The 23,417-nt window shown below is 38.1% G+C and overlaps 2 protein-coding genes across 2 annotated transcripts; one reads left to right on the top strand and one right to left on the bottom strand.

Annotated features, from left to right (window-relative positions):
• Nucleotides 1–2,273: 2,273 nt before the first annotated feature.
• Nucleotides 2,274–6,391, bottom strand: LOC100485499 (olfactory receptor 4Q2). The gene is made up of 3 exons (XM_031905906.1): nucleotides 6,349–6,391; nucleotides 5,594–5,854; nucleotides 2,274–3,232 (listed from the first exon to the last, which is right to left on the bottom strand). Exons 1-3 carry the CDS (start codon nucleotides 6,389–6,391, stop codon nucleotides 2,274–2,276), a joined length of 1,263 nt encoding a protein of 420 aa, XP_031761766.1.
• Nucleotides 6,392–22,490: 16,099 nt separating this feature from the next.
• On the top strand, nucleotides 22,491–23,417 carry or4e2 (olfactory receptor family 4 subfamily E member 2). Its single transcript, XM_031895107.1, has one exon. The coding sequence runs from the start codon at nucleotides 22,491–22,493 to the stop codon at nucleotides 23,415–23,417; it is 927 nt and encodes a 308-aa protein (XP_031750967.1).

Consider the following 23,417-nt stretch of genomic DNA (forward strand, 5'->3'; position numbering starts at 1 on the left):
TGTTCTGAAGGAGCTTTTGGATGATAACTAAGTAAGGCTCTTCTGATACAGAGAGGCGTTTAACTCTGACTTCCTGTGAGAGATGTATGTATGTAAATAGAACCTAAAAAATTCCCACAGAACAAAAAAGTGTAATACAGTTAGAATTACAATCAGAAATATTGTTCTTTGTCTTTTTTAAGGACTTATTTTTAAAAAAATGTTGCAGTCAGTGCACTGTGTTGTCATCATTATTTTCACCTTATCCACACAATTATAATAAATACTCTACTTAGTATCTTTATGGCCACTAGAGAAAAACACATTGCTTGTTTGTTGATGCTAAACTATTAACTGTAATACAGGCCACTTGTATCCTTAATAATATTGTGTTATTTTTTAAAAATAGTTGTAAAATTCCATTTCTCAATCAATCATGTTTATTAATGAAGGGGGACATACAAAGTACTGTTATTTTTGCTGATGATACTAAATTGTGCAAAGCTATAAGTTCCATGCAGGATGCTGCCACTTTGCAGAGCAATGAAGTTCATTGTTGACAAGTGCAAAGTTATGCCATTTGGTAGAAATAATATAAATGCAAGTTATACACTAAATGTTAGTGTGTTGGGGGGATCCTTGAGAAGGATTTGGGGATTTTTGTAGATTGTAGCTGTCTAATTCCAGGCAGTCTCATTCTGTGGCTACTAAAGCAAATAAAGTCCTTTCTTATATAAAAAGAAAGGCATTGACTCAGGGGATGAAAACATTACACCTACCCCCAGTTCCAGCCCTGCCCACAGCAGTCGATCAGCAGAACAAAGGCAGAGTAACAAGATAACAGCTCCCTGCATGACACCTGCATTGCTAAAAGCTCCCCTCTAGTGGTAGATATGAGAACAGCACTCAATAGTGGAAATCCAAGTCCATTCAGGACTCCTCCAGTTTCATGGAGTAGGAGAAACGATATGTTATTCGAAAGCAGTTGCATTATGAAGTCCTGGCCTGTGCTGGCCTGAGATGACCTGAGACGGTTGCCTACACACCAGTATTACAATTTAAACAATACATTTATTGATTCAAGAATAACATTTAAAATAGTAGAATGAATTATTTGCATTGTACACAGTATAATTTACTAATAAAAGAATAACATAATACCTCTATGTTGAAAACAGCCACAAAATAACTTGCACTGAGTGATTACACTTTTTGTCATTTTACACAAATTTTTACACCAAAAATTCTTATCTAAATTAATTCTTCCCAATTACTTTACTTGGTTATGAAAGTGATGAAAGATGAACAGTCATACCGTTATATAAAATACACACCTCAATTCTCAATGTGTTTCTGAACTTGTGGTCCCATCCTCATTGCACCCCTGCCTAATGTTTAACATTTAATACTGAGCACAACTTTCCCTTTGTAGCTATAGAAGATATATATATACTGTATATATATATACGTATATATAATTTATATATTATATTCCTCCAGCTTCTTCTATGGCAATCCTTTACACCTCATTTTTTCATTTGCACAACCTATATATCTAAAGTAATTTCTCACTTGCTTGATCACTACCCACAGAAATCATTTCTCATTCGAAATCTTTTGCTCATGTTATTTTCCCCATTCTTTATTTTGCAGCAGCCCTTTCACAATGGTCATTTCAATGCTTTTGCTTTTCTTCAGACACAAGTTATATCACACACACCAAGATTTGTACAGGACTAATAAAAGAGTCACCTAAAGTATAACTTCCTTTGGCTGATGATATAACTATTAATGTATGTGAAACCTGCAATAACTCATTGCTTTAGCTAAACGCTATTCTATTTAGGTAGCCACTCATGTCAGGTGTGGGTCAGGAAGCAGAAGGCAGCATATATTTCTTTTCATCAATATTTTAGCAATACTGAAAAGGCAGTACAGGTGACCATAGAAAAAGTAAATGAAAGAAAATAAAAGAAACAAATGGATATAAAAAATAAGGAAGGTTATCAAAATTACCTCCCCCTCGCCAGTGTAATGGACTAGATTTGACATACTGTAGCACAATTTTCCAGAGGGTCACTCTTTGTAAATCTGCATCATCTTTTCACTTATTCACTATATATTCACTGACTAAATCTGTAAAGGTCAGTGGCTCAGTTATAGAAGATATAAACAACATCCTTTTTTTGTACTTATTTAAAAAGCTGTTTAACAATATAAAAAAATCAATATTGTTCCTTCATATTAAATGCATTTCAATCAGCATTGTTGGCTATATAATATTCATTATTGTTTTAATTTCTTGGACCCTGGAGCACAGTTTCCCATAGAATTTTTTTAAGTGCACTCTTCATTTCATGGTTTCTGAATGTATAGATAATAGGGTTTAGTAAAGGGGTCAGCACAGTATAGAGCACAGAAATGAGTTTGTCTGCAGAATAATTTATCGGAGGCCTCAAATAAATGTAAATACATGGTCCAAAAAACAATGTGACCACCATAAGATGGGAAGCACATGTAGAAAAAGCTTTGAATCTCCTTTCTGTCGACTGCATTTTTAAGACTGTGCTAATGATGCCAATGTAGGACATGAGCAATATCACAAAACAGACAAGAGATATCATCCCACTGTTGGCTATTATAAACATATCAATGAAGGAAGTGTCCGAACAGGCCAGCACAGCTAACGGATGCACATCACAAAAGAAATGGTTGATAGTATTGGGACCACAGAAATGTAGTTGGTATGTCAGAAATGCTTGAGTGAATGAATGCAAGAAGCCAGCCAGCCATGTAGATGCCACCATCCCTGAGCAAAATGTGTGGTTTATAATAGTGTGATATCTTAGCGGATTACAAATCGCCACATAACGATCGTAGGCCATAAGAGTCAGTAAGAAGCACTCTGTGCCACCAAACATATGAAGAAAGAAAAGCTGAGACATGCACTGGTTGAAGGTAATAGTCTTGCTGTTTGTAATGACATTGCTTAGCATTTTAGGAATTGTTACTGTGGAATAACAAATGTCCAAAACTGACAAGTTGCCCAGGAAAAAATACATTGGAGACTGCAAGCGTGAGTCCATGTAGACAGAAGCCATAATCAGAGTGTTCCCAGATAATGTTATTAAGTACAAAACCAAAAACAATACAAAGAAAGACACCTGTAAAGGTAAAGACTGAGAAAACCCACTGAGAAAAAACATCTTAACTGTGCTTTGGTTTCCAAAATCCATTGCCTGTTTTTTGAAACCTAAATCAAATTATAGGGGTTATATAAGTATAGCCTGGTAAACATTATAAAATACAACATCACAATAGTGTCAGCAACAGAGAGATAGAAGCTAAGGTACCTGTATTCTGAAGGTGTGTTGTACAGTATGTTTATGTCATTCATTCAATTGCAATATCTTACATTGTAATTTCATAAAGAAATATAGCAAGCCCTATCAGTGCAACAGCCCCTACTACACCTAAAGTCTATCTATGCAGTACTCATAAACATACACCTATTTTACGCACCATTTTGTTACTAGAAATTAAATGGAAAACACTTAAATTACAGTTGAGCCCCTATTTTACATGTTTGAGTGGACCAGAAATAATGGTGCAAAATCAGGGAAATGTATTATGCATTATATATTGGTGAGACCACAAAAATGGTGTTAAATGAGGGAAAACTTAAAATTAAGGGATGTAAAACTTAGGTGACACTGTATATGTCTGAGTTGAATGCCCTAGGTTTGATTTAATATTAAACAATGACATAAGGGAAACCAAACTACCTTTAGTGGCAGTGCCAAGGTTTGGTAAAATTTAACAAAAAAATGGATTTGGCCTCCAAACAGGGAAGGAAGCAAAACTAGAACCCCCAATAAGCAGCACTCAGCACTTTATTGTAACAATAATTTATAAATGATGCATTTATCTTGCAAAAAAGCACAAATACCAGAAATATACATCAAAAAAACAAAAATCCTTTTTCCAAACGAAACCATATAAAAATCAAATAAAACTTGTCCCAGCAACTCTCCTACTACTTAGCAATGTCCCAGCAAGCATGGAAACATGTGTGTCTGTAAGATAAAAGAAAAAAATGGAAATTAACTTCCAAAAAATGAACAGTAGCTTCCCAATACTTCCTGTGAACCTGGAATCTGAGAAAGGTAAGTAGAATGTTCTGAAATAAACAGCCCAAACTCCTCACAAAACTGGGCAAATCCACTATTGTAGCTGCTTGAGAACAGTCATGTAGAATTCATCATATTGCTACCCCATATCAAAGAAAATATGTTAAGATATAAATTACATATAAATACAATTGTTCTGTAGCACCCTTGTTCTGTATCTCACTCTCCCCCTCTCTCTTTCTGCCTCTCTCTCTCTCTATATATATACATGTATTAATGTATCATTCTATTAATTCAAATAAATCTGTTATGTATTGATGATTGTCATATTGAAGTAGAAGTAATTTTCAGGAATGGAACTTACTGAGCAGAGAACATAGCAAAGAAGGCAGAAATAAATGGAATCTGTTTTACCTTATTTCAATGTACATGTGTACATATTTATGCAGCTGCTACTTGTCTCTCTGGGAAGGGAGGGTCCCTTGGCATGTGGGTGATATCTAATCCCAGCAGTGACCATATTATTGATGAATTACAAAATGTATATTAAACAAGGGATCCTTTTAATATTTAAAAATGGAGATTTATTGAATTTACACATTATGCTATAAACATAAGGGGAAAGTGTCACTTTATATTTTTACACTAGCAGTATTGTGTAAATATTTATTTTGTTTCTTTGTCATTGAAACCAGTTGTAGGACCAAGTGCAGGATTGACCTTGGGCAAAATACAGTTATTAATATATAATTGTAGAAAAGTTGGGTTAACTTGCTGCTCCAGGCTACAATAGCCCTTCTGTGTCATAATCTCTTTAAAATTTTAATCTGATAAAATACTCTTCTGCCGAGGAGGAATAGCCCGAATACATTAGGGTGGGTCAGCTGAAAACTACTATTAATAGAAATTCCAGGTATAACCACAGCAGGAACAAGCTGGTTTGAGCTGTTTGTTTTTCTTTCTCTCATGTCTTTTTGTAATTCATTTTTAAATACAAATAAATACTCTGTTAGGTGCTGTGTAGAGACGACCTTTGGGATGATTAGAAGCCATCTGACTCTAAGGAAGTGGCTGTTGTTGCCACAAAATGCTCTGCTCTCCCTCTGCCTGTGAATGAACCCAGAGTGTTTTTAGGGTATTTAATAACGTTTATGATTAATTTGGACATGTGTATTGTCCTTCATCCGCTCAAGCCTAGAGAGTGTGCCGACACTGATGAGAATTGCATCTGTTCATTTTAGTGGGAATTTTGCAAAATGCACACCTGCAAAGTCTTAGCATACCCTGCCCTATTTTAGGTGTATTGTTTTAAAAGGCAATATTGAAAGCTACATAGTTGTTTGTTACATGTTTTCTTTGCTCTGCAGACAAACATTTATTGCATATATTGAAGGAAAGAACCAAGGCTTTTTGTACAGAGGAGGCAGCAGAGAGAGACACTGTGGGACGCAGAGCACAATAATACAGACCAGAGTCAGACTCACTGACACCAGAGATTCTCAGATCAATAGATTTGTTCTCTTTGTTCAGTTTAGCAGAATACTTGGTTCCAGGTACTCTATCTTCCTTGCCAAACAGATTTCTCTGTGTAATAAACAGCGGGCTTTCACCAGGGCGTTGAACATACCAAAAGAGATCTGGATTGCTAGACGTTGTTACAAATCCACAGTTAAAATGTACATGACCACCTTTTAGAGCTGATGCATAGGCTGGTGTCTGCTCAACTTTGTCAGGCTGAGGAAGACCTGTAGTAAAAAAGGTACATGGGAAAAATGTAAATTAATAACCTCAATTATTTCACAAGAATAGACTGCAGTTGGAAATGTCACTATTGAGAAAAGCTTTATTTGGGGGTTTTTTCTTGGTCACTCTGTGTATGGGAAATTCTGGTGTTTTTATCATAAATTAAAATAATGCAATAGTTTAGAGCAGCATTTTTGGACCTGTTTTCCGCTTCTCCTTTGATGATTTGTATCGATTAGCTTATATCAATGTGACAGAAATATAAAAAGAGCCATTCAGGCTGCTCCAAGACTATATTTGACATCAGATAAGTGTCACCCAAAATCTCACCCTGGATTACCTTCTTAATAGCTTTCCAGGATAGTCTAGGAGACCAGATAGGCACTGTCCCCAAATCTCACACTAAGTGGCCTTTAAGTTTATTCCCCCTGCCACTGGCCAGGGCACACTGAACTATAGACTACTGAGGTCTCCAGTCCAATTTTGTCCCTCTCACCTGACACCAAGGTACAAAGCACTGCATACAGGCAAGTCCTCATCTTGAGTAAAGAATGCTCATGTGTGTCAAGTATGAGAGTCTTATCTGGAGGAAGTCTTCAACAAAGAGGGGAGGGCTTGTTATAAAGTATGTCACTGTAGTCACTCTGAAGAGCAACACAGAAAGAAGCAAAGATGAAGTGACAGCAAAACAATATCAAACAATATCAACATACACTGTCACAGACAGAAATAAACAATGTTAAAAGAAATTACAATCCTTTATTTATACTGCACTGGCAAGTTTTCAATGATTCACGGATTTATTTAATTAATCCTGCCCCAATGGTGCTTACAGTCAGAGTTACCTACTACATACGCACAAGCAAACATACATAAGAACGAGACCTTGGCCATGATTATCACGCTTTCCACTATATATATATATATATATATATATATATTACAGGTATGGGATCCCTTTTGCTCAAACCCATTATCCAGAAAGCTTGGAATGACAAGAAGGCCATCTCCCCTAGATTCCATTTTAAGTGAATAATTCACATTTTTAAATTTTTCTTTTTCTCAATAATAATAAAACAGTAGCGTCCAATTATGACATTGACAATTATGATATGGAGGAATTCGGGCGGGGGGGATGTACCAATGCATATGCTTTCCCAGCAATTTGCTGCATTCAGCGAGGCAATTATCACCAGGTACAGACTTAGGGGCTGATTTACTAACCCACGAATCCGACCCGAATTGGAAAAGTTCCGACTTGAAAATGAACATTTTGCGACTTTTTCGTATGTTTTGCGATTTTTTCGGATTCTTTACGAATTTTTCGTTACCAATACGATTTTTGCGTAAAAACGCGAGTTTTTCGTATCCATTACGAAAGTTGCGTAAAAAGTTGCGCATTTTTCGTAGCGTTAAAACTTACGCGAAAAGTTGCGCATTTTTCGTAGCGTTAAAACTTAAAAGGTGCAAAGTTTCGCGTAAGTTTTAACGCTACGAAAAATGCGCAACTTTTCGCGTAAGTTTTAACGCTACGAAAAATGCGCAACTTTTTACGCAACTTTCGTAATGGATACGAAAAACTCGCGTTTTTACGCAAAAATCGTATTGGTAACGAAAAATTCGTAAAGAATCCGAAAAAATCGCAAAACATACGAAAAAATCGCAAAATACCGATCATTACGAAAAAAACGCAATAGGACTCATTTCGACCCGTTCGTGGGTAAGTAAATCAGCCCCTTAGCGTTGGTCACCTCTGCTCCTAGTGCCACACCCAGTTCTCCACCTTCTTTTTCTGCTGCTGTTTCAGAGTCTAAGGTACCTCACCCTCTTGGAAACTGCAGCAAATTCAAGGCGAGATTTGCCTTTGTTACTGAATGACTCAGTTTCTCATTGTTCTTTCCAGTTCCCTCAATGAGGAATTAGCTTGAGTCTGTAAATTTGACGTATTAGAGGCTATGATTGACCTTGGGATTCAGATTTTGAGTTTTGAGTTTGAGAGTTCTTCAAACCAACTGGCTGATACCTAAAGCTCCTTTTCCTTCTAGTTCAGCAAGCCTATCTCCAAGCTCCACGTCTTCCTCCCATGAGAATTCTGAGCCTATTTAAATTGGCTCGATTCCTTCTTTATGAACTCAGGAGGAGAGACTCAGCAGATGTCAATTAAATCTCTGCCTGTATTGTGAAGTCTCAGGTCACCTTCTTTGTGCCTGTCCTGTTAACCTTTAGGGAATTTACTCTTGTCACCAGACTCTCATCTCAAACTTATTCCAGAACCTCACAGTTTTCTAAATTTACCCCCACATAAGATTAATGACTGCCCAATTGATCTTCTGCCTGGCCCTACTATTCCTCCTGGTACAATCTGCCCCCTTTCTGAGCCTGAACTTTAAGTTCTTAAAGATTTTATGAATGACAACCAGGCTAAGGGCTAAATCCGTCCCTCCAATTCTCCTGCTCGATTTCCAAACTTGTTCTTCAAGGGGCCTACAATTTGGTTTATATCTGTTATGGGGACAAGTGGAAGATAGCTTTTTGTGCTCGTTTTGGCAATATTAAATATAACATAATGCCTTTTGGTTTATGTAATGCTCCAAAACCTTTTCAACATTATATCACTGAAACCTTTTTGTCATTATTTACTGTGACAATATTCTTGTTTTCTCCTTTCAGAACATTGGATTCATATGAAGAAAGTCTTTTTTCAAACTACAAACTTATAAACTATATGCCAAATTAGATAAATGTGAGTTTGAGGAGTCCACCATCAAGTTTATTAGGTTTATTTAAATTTTACAATTATTTTTAAAAATTGTTTTTAGTATAAGGTATAGAGCTTCAAATTAGAGACCCCCGAGGTCCTGAACATTCTGAGTAACAGGTCCCATACCTCTAATTGTTTTGTATATAGATGAAAATAAGGTATAAAGGTGATATGTTCCTTTAATATCTGATTGTAAACTGAAGTTGAAGAATGCATGTAAATTTCAAATCATGCCCAACACTACAGGGCCGATTTAAGAATACTTGAGCCTTGAGTTGCTAAAGTATTGCAATTTGTTCATTTGTGTACTCGGCTTCCAATGATCTGGAGTTTTTTTCACTGTTTTTCAAAAAAATATAAAAACTCAGCAGGTTTTATGTGCCAAGCCTTTTATTTATTTTTTTTTAAACTATGTTTGTGGGGGGAAAAAAACCCGATCAGTAGTAAGCCAAGGTATGCAAGTGGTTTTGGTAGCTTAGGTATAGATTTTTATATAGCTTTTTACATATATTTGGAAAAGCCCTTCCAGTTGACCTACATGGTTAAGGTGGTTTTAAAATTCTACAAATTTAATGAATGTGTATTTTAATATAATTTATCTGTCAGCTGTGTATGGAATATTTTGTTTTTTATGGGTGTTGACAAGTTATATTATTATTATTACGCCGGTTATGTATGTGTCCACCAGACACCAGCAAAGTGGAGTGGTAAATTTCAGGTTGGAAAAGTCATACTTCAAATGACTTTCCTGGATGCTGAACACACCAGAAAAGAGAGGGAATATCAGCTTGTGTTTCAAAGTTTCATGCAAAAACCACTTGGATTCTCTCCTTAACTGGAATTTCTTGGGGTATCTGGGTGACATTGTCAGCTCTGGAGATCTCTAAATTAGGGAGAAAATAAAGTTTGGCACTAAGAGCATGTTTATGATTTTTTATGTCTTTGTTCTGAAACATGGATACATTAAATGGGGACATATCTGTAAATGCAAATAAATGTCATTTAACTCAACATCATCTGCTTTTTAAGTGCTAAACTAGATACCATCGTAATGAAAGACTTTTGCCCAATTTTGTCTTACCAAAGATGACAATAAAAAGGGCTGCAATGTTCCTCCCCCTTATGATAGACAACTGAAGATTTCTTGAACGGGTTTAGGGATTTTAAGAAAAGCTAGCAAGGAAATAGGAGAGGATTAGAAATTGGTCATAAATTTGTATATTGTGCAGTTAAAGGAACATGGCAGAAAATTTGCATCTCACTAATAATCAGTACAAAACAGCAAGATAATTGTTCCCCAGAGTATGTCTATCCTACAGAGAACTAATAATGTCAGGGTTTCCCTCAGGGACAGGTTTGTATTGTTATTGTCAGCTTATGATTATGGCTAAAATTCTTCAGACCCAACAGTCAAAATGAAAAACTTTCTCTGGTGAATTTATAGCACCTTTTTTGACTCATTAACATTTCAACTTGCATGCTCTGTTGTATATATTTTCTCATCCACATTTTTTGCTGCAGTCACTGAGAGTTTTTTTCATGATCACTTTTGTTTTCCTTTAAAACAAAAAAGCTAGTTAAGACTGAAACAAAACAGGATTTTAACTAGCAGTAAGGTCTATAGAGATAGTAATTCTGGGATAGTACAAGTATAAGATTTATTATACAGAAATATCTTAGCAGAAAGCTCTGAAATACAAAATTGCCCATTGTGTTCTATTTAAACAAATTAAAGGGACTGTTCACCCCTTTGATGATGTAATAGTAATAGTCTAAGACAATTTGCAATTGGTTTAAATTTTCTATTATTTGTGTTTATTTAATTATTTAACTTTTTGTTCAGAAGCGCTCCAGTTTGGAATTTCAGCAGTTATCCAGTTGCTATTCTACAGTTGCAGCCTTGCAGAGCAATGGTATTTTGGTTGCCGGGGTCAGTGACCCTCATTTGGAAGACGGAGAGAATTAGAAGAAGACGGTTAATAGTTCAAAAACTATAACAAATAAATAATGAAGACCAATTGAAAAGGTGCTTAAAACGGGCCTTTCTGTAACATACTAAAAGTTTTTTTAAAGGTGACCAACCCCTTTAATAATCATTTTACTTTAATAATAAGACAATCCGTTTTGCTTAAAGTTAAGGTAGTATGTTGATGGAAAAAACTATCAACATTAACCCTTTCACTGCCAGCCGATTTGTCCCAAAAGTGAACATCTACTGCCAAGCTGTTTTTAGACATTTTGCACTCATTACATTTGCTTCGGTTTCTTGACAGGAAAACCTACATGAAATAAAGCATGTTATATATCGTTTTTTCCGGAACGAATTGGGCTTGAACATTGTAATAAAATTTTGTACTTTTTCTGGAGATTTAACACATTTTTTGAGTGAAATATGTTAAAAAAAAGTGAAATAAAGAAAAAAGTATTTTTATTTTGTGTTTTTTTTCCAAGAACGATTACATTAACTTACAAAAAATTTACTGTTTCTAAAAGCCCCGATTCTACTGAATCCAACAATACCAAATATGTATTGGTAACCCACTTTTCTTGCCCAGAAGACACCACAATAATAAAACAGCATTTTGCGCAATTTTACATAGAAATAAAAGTGAAAAGGCCATCTCTATTTTAACATGGCATATCTTATGACAGAAATGGAAGACCCCCATAAGTCACACATTTTTAGAAACCGCACACCTCTATATTTTTAGTTGTGGTGTAGTTTTTGCTCTAAATGTAGCTCCTGTCGTACAGATAGCGTAAAAACATATGCCATATTTTGAAATTTTTTTTTTTTTTCTGAAACACTATCACAGTAACGAAGTCCAAAGTAAATTTGAGAATAAAACACTAATGAAAATTTTCAAATGAAGGCAGGTTGTAAAAGAAAAAGTTATCCCGAGTAAAACGATACCCCACATTCATGGGTGCACCTAAAGCCACGGCCTCCAAACAGCCCAAAACAGGGGCAATACATAAGAGCAATTTCAGCTCAAAAGTTTGGAGCTGCGCTCTAAGTGCACACCATGCAGCTTTTCAGTCTAAACACCCCATTACCTGTGAAATACCCCCACAAACTATATGTTTTCTGAAAGTGCACACCTGTGGCTATTCAGCAGCGCCATTCTTGCTTTCCTGCATGCAGAATTGTGGACGCAGTTCTCCGTAGAAGTTTGCGATTTGGCCTGAAATAAAGAAAAAAAATGATCCAAAGTTAGATTTCTCCCCGAAATTGCCATAACAACGAAATAAAACCACTAAAACATCAATCTGCAACTTGTCCTGAACAAAATGATACCCCACATGCATGGGTGCACCTAAAGCCACGGCCTCCAAACAGCCCAAAACAGGGGCAATACATAAGAGCAATTTCAGCTCGAAAGTTTGGAGCTGCGCTCTAAGAGCACACCATGCAGCTTTTCAGTCTAAACACCCCCTTACCTGTGAAATACCCCCACAAACTATATGTTTTCTGAAAGTGCACACCTGTGGCTATTCAGCAGCGCCATTCTTGCTTTCCTGCATGCAGAATTGTGGACGCAGTTCTCCGTAGAAGTTTGCGATTTGGCCTGAAATAAAGAAAAAAAATGATCCAAAGTTAGATTTCTCCCCGAAATTGCCATAACAACGAAATAAAACCACTAAAACATCAATCTGCAACTTGTCCTGAACAAAACGATACCCCACATGCATGGGTGCACCTAAAGCCACGGCCTCCAAACAGCCCAAAACAGGGGCAATACATAAGAGCAATTTCAGCTCGAAAGTTTGGAGCTGCGCTCTAAGTGCACACCATGCAGCTTTTCAGTCTAAACACCCCCTTACCTGTGAAATACCCCCACAAACTATATGTTTTCTGAAAGTGCACACCTGTGGCTATTCAGCAGCGCCATTCGTGCTTTCCTGCATGCAGAATTGTGGACGCAGTTCTCCGTAGAAGTTTGCGATTTGGCCTGAAATAAAGAAAAAAAATGATCCAAAGTTAGATTTCTCCCCGAAATTGCCATAACAACGAAATAAAACCACTAAAACATCAATCTGCAACTTGTCCTGAACAAAACGATACCCCACATGCATGGGTGCACCTAAAGCCACGGCCTCCAAACAGCCCAAAACAGGGGCAATACATAAGAGCAATTTCAGCTCGAAAGTTTGGAGCTGCGCTCTAAGTGCACACCATGCAGCTTTTCAGTCTAAACACCCCCTTACCTGTGAAATACCCCCACAAACTATATGTTTTCTGAAAGTGCACACCTGTGGCTATTCAGCAGCGCCATTCTTGCTTTCCTGCATGCAGAATTGTGGACGCAGTTCTCCGTAGAAGTTTGCGATTTGGCCTGAAATAAAGAAAAAAAATGATCCAAAGTTAGATTTCTTCCCAAAATTGCCATAACAACGAAATAAAACCACTAAAACATCAATCTGCAACTTGTCCTGAACAAAACGATACCCCGCATGCATGGGTGCACCTAAAGCCACGGCCTCCAAACAGCCCAAAACAGGGGCAATACATAAGAGCAATTTCAGCTCGAAAGTTTGGAGCTGCGCTCTAAGTGCACACACCATACAGCTTTTCAGTCTAAACACCCCCTTACCTGTGAAATACCCCCAGAAACTATATGTTTTCTGAAAGTGCACACCTGTGGCTATTCAGCAGCGCCATTCTTGCTTTCCTGCATGCAGAATTGTGGACGCAGTTCTCCGTAGAAGTTTGCAATTTGGCCTGAAATAAAGAAAAAAAAGATCCAAAGTTAGATTTCTCCCCGAAATTGCAATAACAACTAAAAAAACCTGCCCAATTTAGCCCCAAAATATATTCTATTTACCTTTATCTGTTTAGTTGAACATCTTTTGACTGTATAGCTTCATCTGTATTCCTGCGAATCTTCGGTTGATGCGGGGAGGTGGTGAAAGGGAGTCATTGCCCCCACCGAGTAATGACAACCGGCGGGGGCAAGTGAAGGGAGCGCGGGCTAGGGTTAGGCAGGAGAGGTTTCTGCCTGGCTACCCCCAATTGTTGCACCCTAGGCAGGTGCCTCTTCTGCCTACCCCTAGTTCAGCCCTGGCATTAGCTAAAGCATACCTCTCAACATTTGAAAAAAGCGCAGCAATTTTTTGTGTGTGCCCACTTTTGTGGCCCCAATTTCCACACCCCATTTTTGAAAAAAGAAAAAATACTCCTTATATATAGTTGAAATGGCGGGATCAGACGCAAATGTGCTATACCCTCATACTGTACTATCTAATAAAAATAAGATAAGGCAGTCAGTTATAAGTGAGTTATAACTATGTACCAGTTTTGCCCCCCCATACACAATGCACCCATAGACAGTACCCCCCATACACATTGCCCCCATAGTCAATACCCCCATACACAGTACCCCCATACACAGTGCCCCCAATTGCCCCCATACACAGTACCCCCAATTTCCCCCATACACAGTGCCTTCAATTGCCCCCATACACAGTGCCCCCCATTACACAGTGCCCCCCATTACACAGTGCCCCCCATTACACAGTGCCGTAATCTATTACATAAATTGCATAGCACCCCAATTCTGAAAAAAGCTGAATGCCTGCACCAAGAACAAAATATATATTGCCCAAAATAAAGGCCTAAATATCTGCATTGAAAGCTGAGCTAATGAGTTGTGAATTCGCCAGTTTCTCTCCAACCAAAAGAGCTATGCCATCAGAACAGTACTATTACTCATAATAGGGAGAAAGACTACAATTAGCATAAGTGTTGAAATGTTAACTCCCATCTACCAACAAACTAGAACTTTCTTTTCACTACTGCAAACAAAGACCCTAACTGTGCAAAAATAATAAAAAAAATATTCCATGGAGACCTAATACTGTACACTAGTAAAACCTAAAATGTCACCCAGAAATACATATAGCTTTAGCAACTGCCCTGAAACACTAGTACTGCCCTGTACACTAGTAAAACCTAAAATGTCACCCAGAAATACATATAGCCGTAGCAACTGCCCTGAAAGGGTAGCTTATGAGGTGTCAGTAAAAAAAAAACCTTGTGGCATCAGCAGGGGAGATGAAATCATCCGCAGGCAAGATGAAACATCATGATCATCACGCACCACAAATTTTTAGGGGCCCAGTCCGTCACGCAACACCTCAGTTGGCTATACATAACCTAACATAACATTTTAGGTAAGGAAACACCCAAACTAACCACGACATAAAACCTAAAAAAAAAATCTGACCTGAATACATAAACCAAAAGGCTATTATATTAATTTTGCACAAAGCGGGATGCCAATTATAATAAATTCTATCAGTGCACAACAATTTATTACCCTTTCAATAGTGCAGCCGAGTATGGTATATCTCAAAACATTGTTTGAGACATAACCCAGGGTTGCGAGGGCACTTAGGGCAGTAGTACCGTGTATCTCGTCTTATACCCCTTTTACGGCACACTCTGCAAGCTTTTTGGGCAAACACTTTTCCAGGTGTGGGTGGAAGCGTATCAATAAAGTGCTTCCCAATCAATCGGGCCACATTGTCACTGGGGGGCATCTCAGGCTCTGTCTCCTCTACGCCACTAAACAACAGGGCAGGGATTATCTGCAGCTGGTATTTATAGTAGGATAATTTGGGACCTGGTACTGCTGCCTTATATACAACGTATGAATTTCGAAGGGCCATTTGAATTAAGTATATACCAACTTTTTTGTACCAGGCCTTAGTTTTTCGAGTGGCGTTGTAGTAATGTTGGAGTTGATCAGTTCTGTCAACGCCACCCATGTACCTGCTGTATTCCCTGCAACAGAGAGGTTTTGTTTTAGGGGGCCTACCCACTCTCTGTACCACAGTTACTGACTCATCGTGGATTGTCGTCAGCATGAATACATTTTTTGTGTCATAATAATTTATGGCAAGGAGCTCATCATTTCTGAGGGCATAAACTTCTCCACGATTAAGTTTTTTGCTGACCAGATCCCTGGGCAGTCCCTTTCGGGTACGATTTATAGTGCCACAGGCTGGGGTATCTAAGCAATATAGGGCAGTGAACAGGGGGATACTAGTGTAAAAGTTATCCACATATAAGTGGTAACCTTGGCCCAAAAGTGGAGAGATGAGCTCCCATACAATTTTGCCACTGACAGTCAAATCAAGGGGACAACCAGGGGGGTCTAATTTGGAGTCCTTGCCTTCATAAATCATGAAATAGCTGGTGTACCCCGTAATGCTTTCGCACAGTTTGTAAAATTTGATCCCATAGCGGGCACGCTTGCTTGGGATGTACTGCCGAAATGCGATGCGCCCTTTGAAGAGGAGAAGTGACTCATCTATACAAATGTTTTGGGAAGGGGTATACACTTCTCCACACCGCTCAGACAGGCTATTTATAAGGGGCCTCAATTTATGCAGCCTGTCATGGCCGGGCACATCAGGGGGTACAGCCGTTGCATTGTTATTGAAATGCAGAAACCGGAGCAGTAGCTGATACCGGTTTCTCGGCATGGTGGCAGAAAAAACAGGGATAGACAACACAGTAGTGGTATCCCAGTAGGACTCCAAGGAATTTGCTTTTATGAGACCCATAGCTAAAGTGAGTCCCAAGAACTTTTTCATTTCGGCAATGTCAGTGGGATGCCATGCCTGCGCTCGAGCATACCTAGGTAGGGGATTACGGGCAAGGTATTGCTCGGCGTATAAATTTGTGTAGAGGACCATATCCTGTAGGATGGCCTCAGTAATATATAATTGAAAAAAATCAACTGGTTCAAAATTCCTGGTGTCCACCTTAACACCAGCGACTGCAGTAAATGGGGGAATCTCAGGGGGAAAATTACAAGGAGGCCTCCACGCAGGCTCTCCTCCAGCTGCAGCATCAGCCCTATCACCCTCTCCCTCATTTGGAACACGCTCCTCTACCTCCACCTCCATGGGCTCCTCAAGAGCACTAACCGTGCTACTACTACACCATGACTCCTCAGTAGAGGAGTCACTCTCTGAATCAGGGGGCACATACTCGGAATCAGAGTCACTGAACTCCTCCGAGCTAGAGGCCATGCACAGTGCAGCAGCCTCTTCAACAGAGTACAACCTTCTAGCCATGTTGCCAACAAAATATTTTCAAAACTAATATAACACCCTAGTCTAAATGCCCTCAATCAGTCACACCAAAAATCGAGTAAATCACAATATGATCAGAAGCCAGACAAACTACAGCAACACAGGCAAGGCAGAGTAGAAGAAAAAAAAAACGGATAAGATAAACAAATCTGGCAAAGAAACCCCACCCCTCCCTTGAACTCTAGACCTCCCTAAAAAAAACCACCAAGGACAATGTAGAGCAAGAACAATCCGGAACAAGCAAAGAAAAAAAAAAAAAAGCAAAAGCCAGTAGACCAACAGCAACACAAATAAAAATGATTATGACCTAATTACTATTGAAATAAAAGTAATACAAGCAAAGTTCTGTAAATACAACCAAGAACAATCAATAAGCAAGAACAGTAAATGAACAGCAACACAAATCTACAAATGCAATGGAACCACTGACATGCAATAAAAGGCAAGAAAAGAAATGCAAAATCAAGGTAATACGCAGAACTGGAAACTCAGAAAATCACAAGAAACACAAGAAAAATGAGATTATGCCGTGTGACTTGCGGTCAGGCTACCTGATCACTTGTCACACTGCAAAATCAAGCTAACACAAGCAATATAACTAATCAAAAGTACAACGCAGAACTGGAAACTCAGAAAATCACTAAGAAACCCAAGAAAAATGAGATTATGCTGTGTGACTTGCGTTCAGGCAACCTGATCACTTGTCACACTGCAAAATCAAGCTAACACAAGCAATATAACTGTAATAAAAGTACAACGCAGAACTTAGAAATCAGAAAATCAATGAAAAATGAGATTATGCCGTGTGACTTGCGTTCAGGCTACCTGATCACTTGTCACACTGCAAAATCAAGCTAACACAAGCAATATAACAGTAATAAAAGTACAACGCAGAACTTAGAAATCAGAAAATCAATGAAAAATGAGATTATGCCGTGTGACTTGCGTTCAGGCTACCTGATCACTTGTCACACTGCAAAATCAAGCTAACACAAGCAATATAACTAATCAAAAGTACAACGCAGAACTGGAAACTCAGAAAATCACTAAGAAACCCAAGAAAAATGAGATTATGCTGTGTGACTTGCGTTCAGGCAACCTGATCACTTGTCACACTGCAAAATCAAGCTAACACAAGCAATATAACTGTAATAAAAGTACAACGCAGAACTTAGAAATCAGAAAATCAATGAAAAATGAGATTATGCCGTGTGACTTGCGTTCAGGCTACCTGATCACTTGTCACACTGCAAAATCAAGCTAACACAAGCAATATAACTGTAATAAAAGTACAACGCAGAACTTAGAAATCAGAAAATCAATGAAAAATGAGATTATGCTGTGTGACTTGCGTTCAGGCAACCTGATCACTTGTCACACTGCAAAATCAAGCTAACACAAGCAATATAACAGTAATAAAAGTACAACGCAGAACTTAGAAATCAGAAAATCAATGAAAAATGAGATTATGCCGTGTGACTTGCGTTCAGGCTACCTGATCACTTGTCACACTGCAAAATCAAGGTAACACAAGCAATATAACAGTAATAAAAGTACAACGCAGAACTTAGAAATCAGAAAATCAATGAAAAATGAGATTATGCCGTGTGACTTGCGTTCAGGCTACCTGATCACTTGTCACACTGCAAAATCAAGGTAACAAGCAATATAACAGTAATAAAAGTATAAAGCAGAACTTAGAAATCAGAGTAATACAGTAAAACAAGTAAAACAGAAAATAAAGTACAATGCAGAACTGAAAAAGCAATGAAACACAAAAGCAATGAACAAATGAAATCAATAATATAAAATAAAACTGATCAAACAGTGATAAGTGTGTAAAGGCTAAAAAATAAAGGCAAAGTAAAAAATATGTATGTGTGCACACTTGCAAAAGAAGTGAGTGTGTGTACAGGTGTGTATATGTGTGTGTAAGTGTAAAAAAAGTAAAAAAAAAAAAAAAGTGGAAACTGCAAAAAAAAAAATCAGCAAAAAAAAATTACAATGGTGAAAATGGTGTAAAGTGTGTAAATGGTGCAAAAAAATGTACCTGGGGCAGATCTCAAAGGCAGGCTGGCAGATCTCTGTGCTGGAGGGTCGCAGGGGGCTGCAGGCAGGTCCACGAGGCTCCAAGAGTGAGAGGGCGGCGCCAGGGGCAGGATTTAAATACCCCAAGCAGCAGGCACGTCTTGATGACGTCGCTGCGACTTGGGGTCAGTCTGGGGGCGATCGGAGGCGGCAGAGGACGTCCAGGACCGGTGAGCTCGTTGCCTAGGGGGTTGTGGGGCTGGCAGCGCGTCTCTGCACTCGCATCGATCGGCGAGTGCAGAGAACGCGCTGACTTAGTGTAAAACGTAGCTCCTACGTGCTGGGCACTTAGCAACTTTTTTTGCCAGCACGTAGGAGCTACGGCTTTGGCAGCCAAAGGGTTAAAGATGGAAGGCCACTGTTTTGTTTTAGCTTAACGTTACCTATAGTTACCCTTCTCAAACTCTTAGTTATAGCTTCTAATGCTGCACAAATATGACAGCCCCCTCATAGAGGAACATGTGGAATCTGAAGTCAGGACCTCTATTGGCTTGAAGTCTAACCCCTTACATCATACCTCCCAACTGTTCCAATTTTCACGATACAGTCCCTCTTTTGACAGCTCAACCCGCAGTCCCGGATTCTTACTGAAAAGTCCCTCGTTTCCCTTTGATCTCCTGCACTGAAGGCTAATTTAAGTAAAAAGTAGCTATTGGCAGAGAGGCCAGAAAGTTAAACAAGCTTCACCTGCATTTAGAAACAAATGTTTCTCAAACAGAGAGAGCCCAGAAATCTTAACAAGGTACACCTGCACTTAGATACATTGTTTCTCAGACTTAATTAAATAAGTAGGCTTTTGGCAGAGAGCCCAGAAAGTTAACAAGCCACACCTGCACTTAGATACAATTGTAACTAATAAGCTTAACAGGTCTCTTGGGGGAACTGACACTTGCAGCTTAAAGGGCAATTTCAGCTTTTTAACAAAACTGTAATAACACATAAAACAATACTCCAAAATCCCCAGAAATGTGTTCAGACTTTAAATAACCTGCCAAATTTAGTCAAATGGGTGTGGTATTTAGGGGATGTAGTCGCAAAAATGGGCGGGGTCAAAATATTTTCACCGCATTACACGCAGCATTTGTTGGGAGCATTACACGCAGCATTTGTTGGGAGGTATGCCTTATATTAACCTTAGTCACATTCTAAGGGACAGTAATCTTAGTAGTGTATATCACATTCTAAGGGGGTATCAAGAGTATTTTCATACTGTAACATAACCAAAAGCCACTCAAATCACATTAACAGCAAATTGAATCATTTTTGGAATGTTACCCAATTTCAAATTGTATGATTTTTGATATTTAATGTATAATGTCATATTGTATAATCATCGATGAATCTTGCTACTCAAAGTCACAAGTATTAATGTAGTTACTTTTCCCTTTTAAAAAGTGACCCTTTTAAAAAGGAAGGAAGTGCTTTTTAAAATACAGAATCACTTTGCATGTAATTAAATCAACTATTTTCGGATTCGGCCGAACCCTGAATCCTTCGTAAAAGATTCAGGCGAATACCAAACTGAATCTGAATTCAACTTACATATGTAAATTAGGCTATCAAATGGTCAAAGATTACGCAGCAAAAAAAGTCATGTCATTTTAAGGATTAGGTTTGGCCAGGAGCATGGATTTGTCCGAATCCTGCTGAAAATGGCTGAATCTTGGCCGAATCCCAAACCAAATCCTGGATTTGGTGCATCGCTATAAACTTTTGCATAAAACAGCAGCAAATCAAGGTAATGTTACCTTCATCAAGGTAACATTCAAAATGTATTACATGGGGGTCCTTATGTTGGAATGTCAGGTATCGAACCTTTTCTTTAATAAATATATATATATATATACTGTATATGCATATTTGATACAGAATTAAAATTATATATATCCCAGATATTCCCAAAAGAAAACAGCTTTGTAAAACCATAATTACCTTAATACACAAATGATCTGTATTGCGTCCAAGGATCTGACATTCCCTGAGGATACAATCAGCTTATGAAGCGGATTTGTTATGTTCTACAGCAATATAAAATTCCTCAGGTTCGTGAAGGTTCTTCCAAGTGTCCCCTGCAATAGGCAACCTATGACATTAAGACAGAAGATATTTTGAAAACGAAATAAGCCTATGATATCAGGCAAAATGCTAAATATTTGTGTGGTAAACACTTTAGATTTTTAATGCTGGTTCCCCTGTAAATAGGAATTTTGTAAAAAGCTAATTCATGCTACATTGAGCTCACAGTTTGATTTCATGTGAGGAGCAAAGTATGGGAATTAAAACCAAAACAATATTAAAAAAATGTCATATTATGTGGAAGCCTGAACAACATATTGCTTAAGGTAAGTCCAGTCATTTGCAGGATTCATTTGCCAGTGCATTTACAGCAGCAGTGCAGCCTGCATCACAGTGTTTTATGGTAAGGTGTAAGATATATTCCATAAGATCATTTAGAAATGCAGAAGCAATTCACTTTATTTGCAGTCATGCTTTCCAGTCCCTTCAAATATTTTCCTATCTAGAAACTTTCTGTCCTTTAAAACTGGATTGTAATAACAGCCAGATACATTCTAATTTGCGCTTCTATGTTGATGTTTTATTTAAATAGACAGGTAGATGATCTATCCCTTGACCTAGTTATGGTCTTTAATCAATATAAACATTACTGACTTCTTTAGAAGCCTTCCATTGACACAGCCACCCTGCAGAACAAAACATATTATTGCATCTAACTTTTAAGGTACAACCTACAACAAGAACACAAATGTGCAGTTTACATTTTTTTCTTATAATATTCATTTAGGGGCAGATTTAAAAGAGTTTAGAGCTTAATACATAAAAACTCACACACCTTCTATTCATTTCACTAGAAGCATATTTATCGAAGGGTGAAATTTACCATTTCATAAATACACTTCTAAAAATCCCATAGGAATGAATAGAACATGGGTAAGTTTTTATGTATTAAGCTCTAAACTCACATTTTGATAAATCTGCCCCTTATTGTGTGTAATTCTTTTTAGGGCCTCTCCTACTCATATTGTACTAAATTAAGTGCTTCATTCCATGAGCCTAGGTATTAGATAGGAATATGAAATCCAGACTGGAAAGTAACACTATGGAGCAGTGAAGCAATTTAAAAACTATCAATATGTAGAAGAAAGGTAAAAAGCAAAATGCATTTTCTCTCTGTATAATATACTGAAATATAATAGTAAGATTTAGCGCAGAAAACTATTTGCTCTGATTTCATTTTAAGGGGCTGATTTATATAAAGACACAGTCACAAACAATCATTAGCAATGGTTTCTGAAATAATATGGGATTTTATTAAAAAAGGATTGTTTGAGAAAAATGTCATTGTAGCAGCTAAAACCTGCACAGTGTTTGATAACTGTGCCCCCTTAATGTTATGGATGTTAGGAGCAATGCAGCTGTAGCTGGGTGCGGGGTGCTATTCTCCGCACTGCCAAAGCTGCACTGAACAAATTCTTGCTGTATTCTCCAGGCAACCTACAGATATTCCCCCCACACCCCTCCTTCCTTCCTTAACCCTTCTGGTCCAGCATTCTAAATACCTTACTTTTGCAGGCTACAAGTATATGACTGCTTAAAATCACATGAAAATACATGATTTGAAGATTGTTGCACTTCAACATTCAGTCTGCTCCATATGTTCTCAAATGGAAAATTCAACTAAAATCACAGAATTTGTTTTTGTGGCCTTTGCATTTCCTCAAAGATTCCAATACTGTATGTTTTTTATATTCCTTATTCTTTATGTATTGCTGCTCAGTGGCAACATTCTTATCATGATGACAATTAGAGCTGACCCTCACCTTCATTGCCCTATGTACTTTTTCTTGGCCAAACTTTCCTTCATTGACCTCTGTTACTCGTCTGTGACTGTTCCGAAAATGTTGGCAGACTTACTGTCTGACAGGAAAACTATTTCATTTAATGGGTGTATAACCCAACTCTACTTCTTTCACTTCTTTGCCTGTGCAGAATGTTTTCTTTTTACAGCTATGGGCTATGATCGCTATGTGGCTATCTGCAAACCACTGCACTACTCCACAATAATGAATAGAAAACTCTGTCTGTGGATGGTGGCAGCAACTTGGACCATTGGCTTTGTCCACTCAAATATCCAGACTTCTCTAACAATGGGATTGCCATTTTGTGGTCCAAATGAAATAGACAGTTTTTTCTGTGACATCCCCCCACTGATTAGACTAGCATGCAGTGACACGAAGATGATAGATGCTATGATAGTGGCCAATAGTGGCTTTGTTTCACTCGGCTGCTTTCTAGCAGTTTTATTTTCTTATATTGGAATTGGCTCAACTATCCTAAAAATTCGCTCAGCTGAAGGAAGGCGCAAAGCTTTTTCTACCTGTGTTTCCCATTTAACTGTAGTAACTTTTTTCTTTGGTCCGTGCGTCTTTATCTATATGAGACCCTCAACCGCCTTGAAAGTTGACCGAGTTGTGACTGTATTTTACACAGTGATAGCACCCATGCTAAACCCAGTCATCTATACACTGAGAAATGAGGAGGTCAAAACATCCATAAAAAAAGTCTGGCGTAGGGGAATCCTGTATAAGTGA

Source organism: Xenopus tropicalis, chromosome 1 (genome assembly GCF_000004195.4).
Source record: "Xenopus tropicalis strain Nigerian chromosome 1, UCB_Xtro_10.0, whole genome shotgun sequence".
NCBI classification, from domain to species: Eukaryota; Metazoa; Chordata; class Amphibia; order Anura; family Pipidae; genus Xenopus; species Xenopus tropicalis.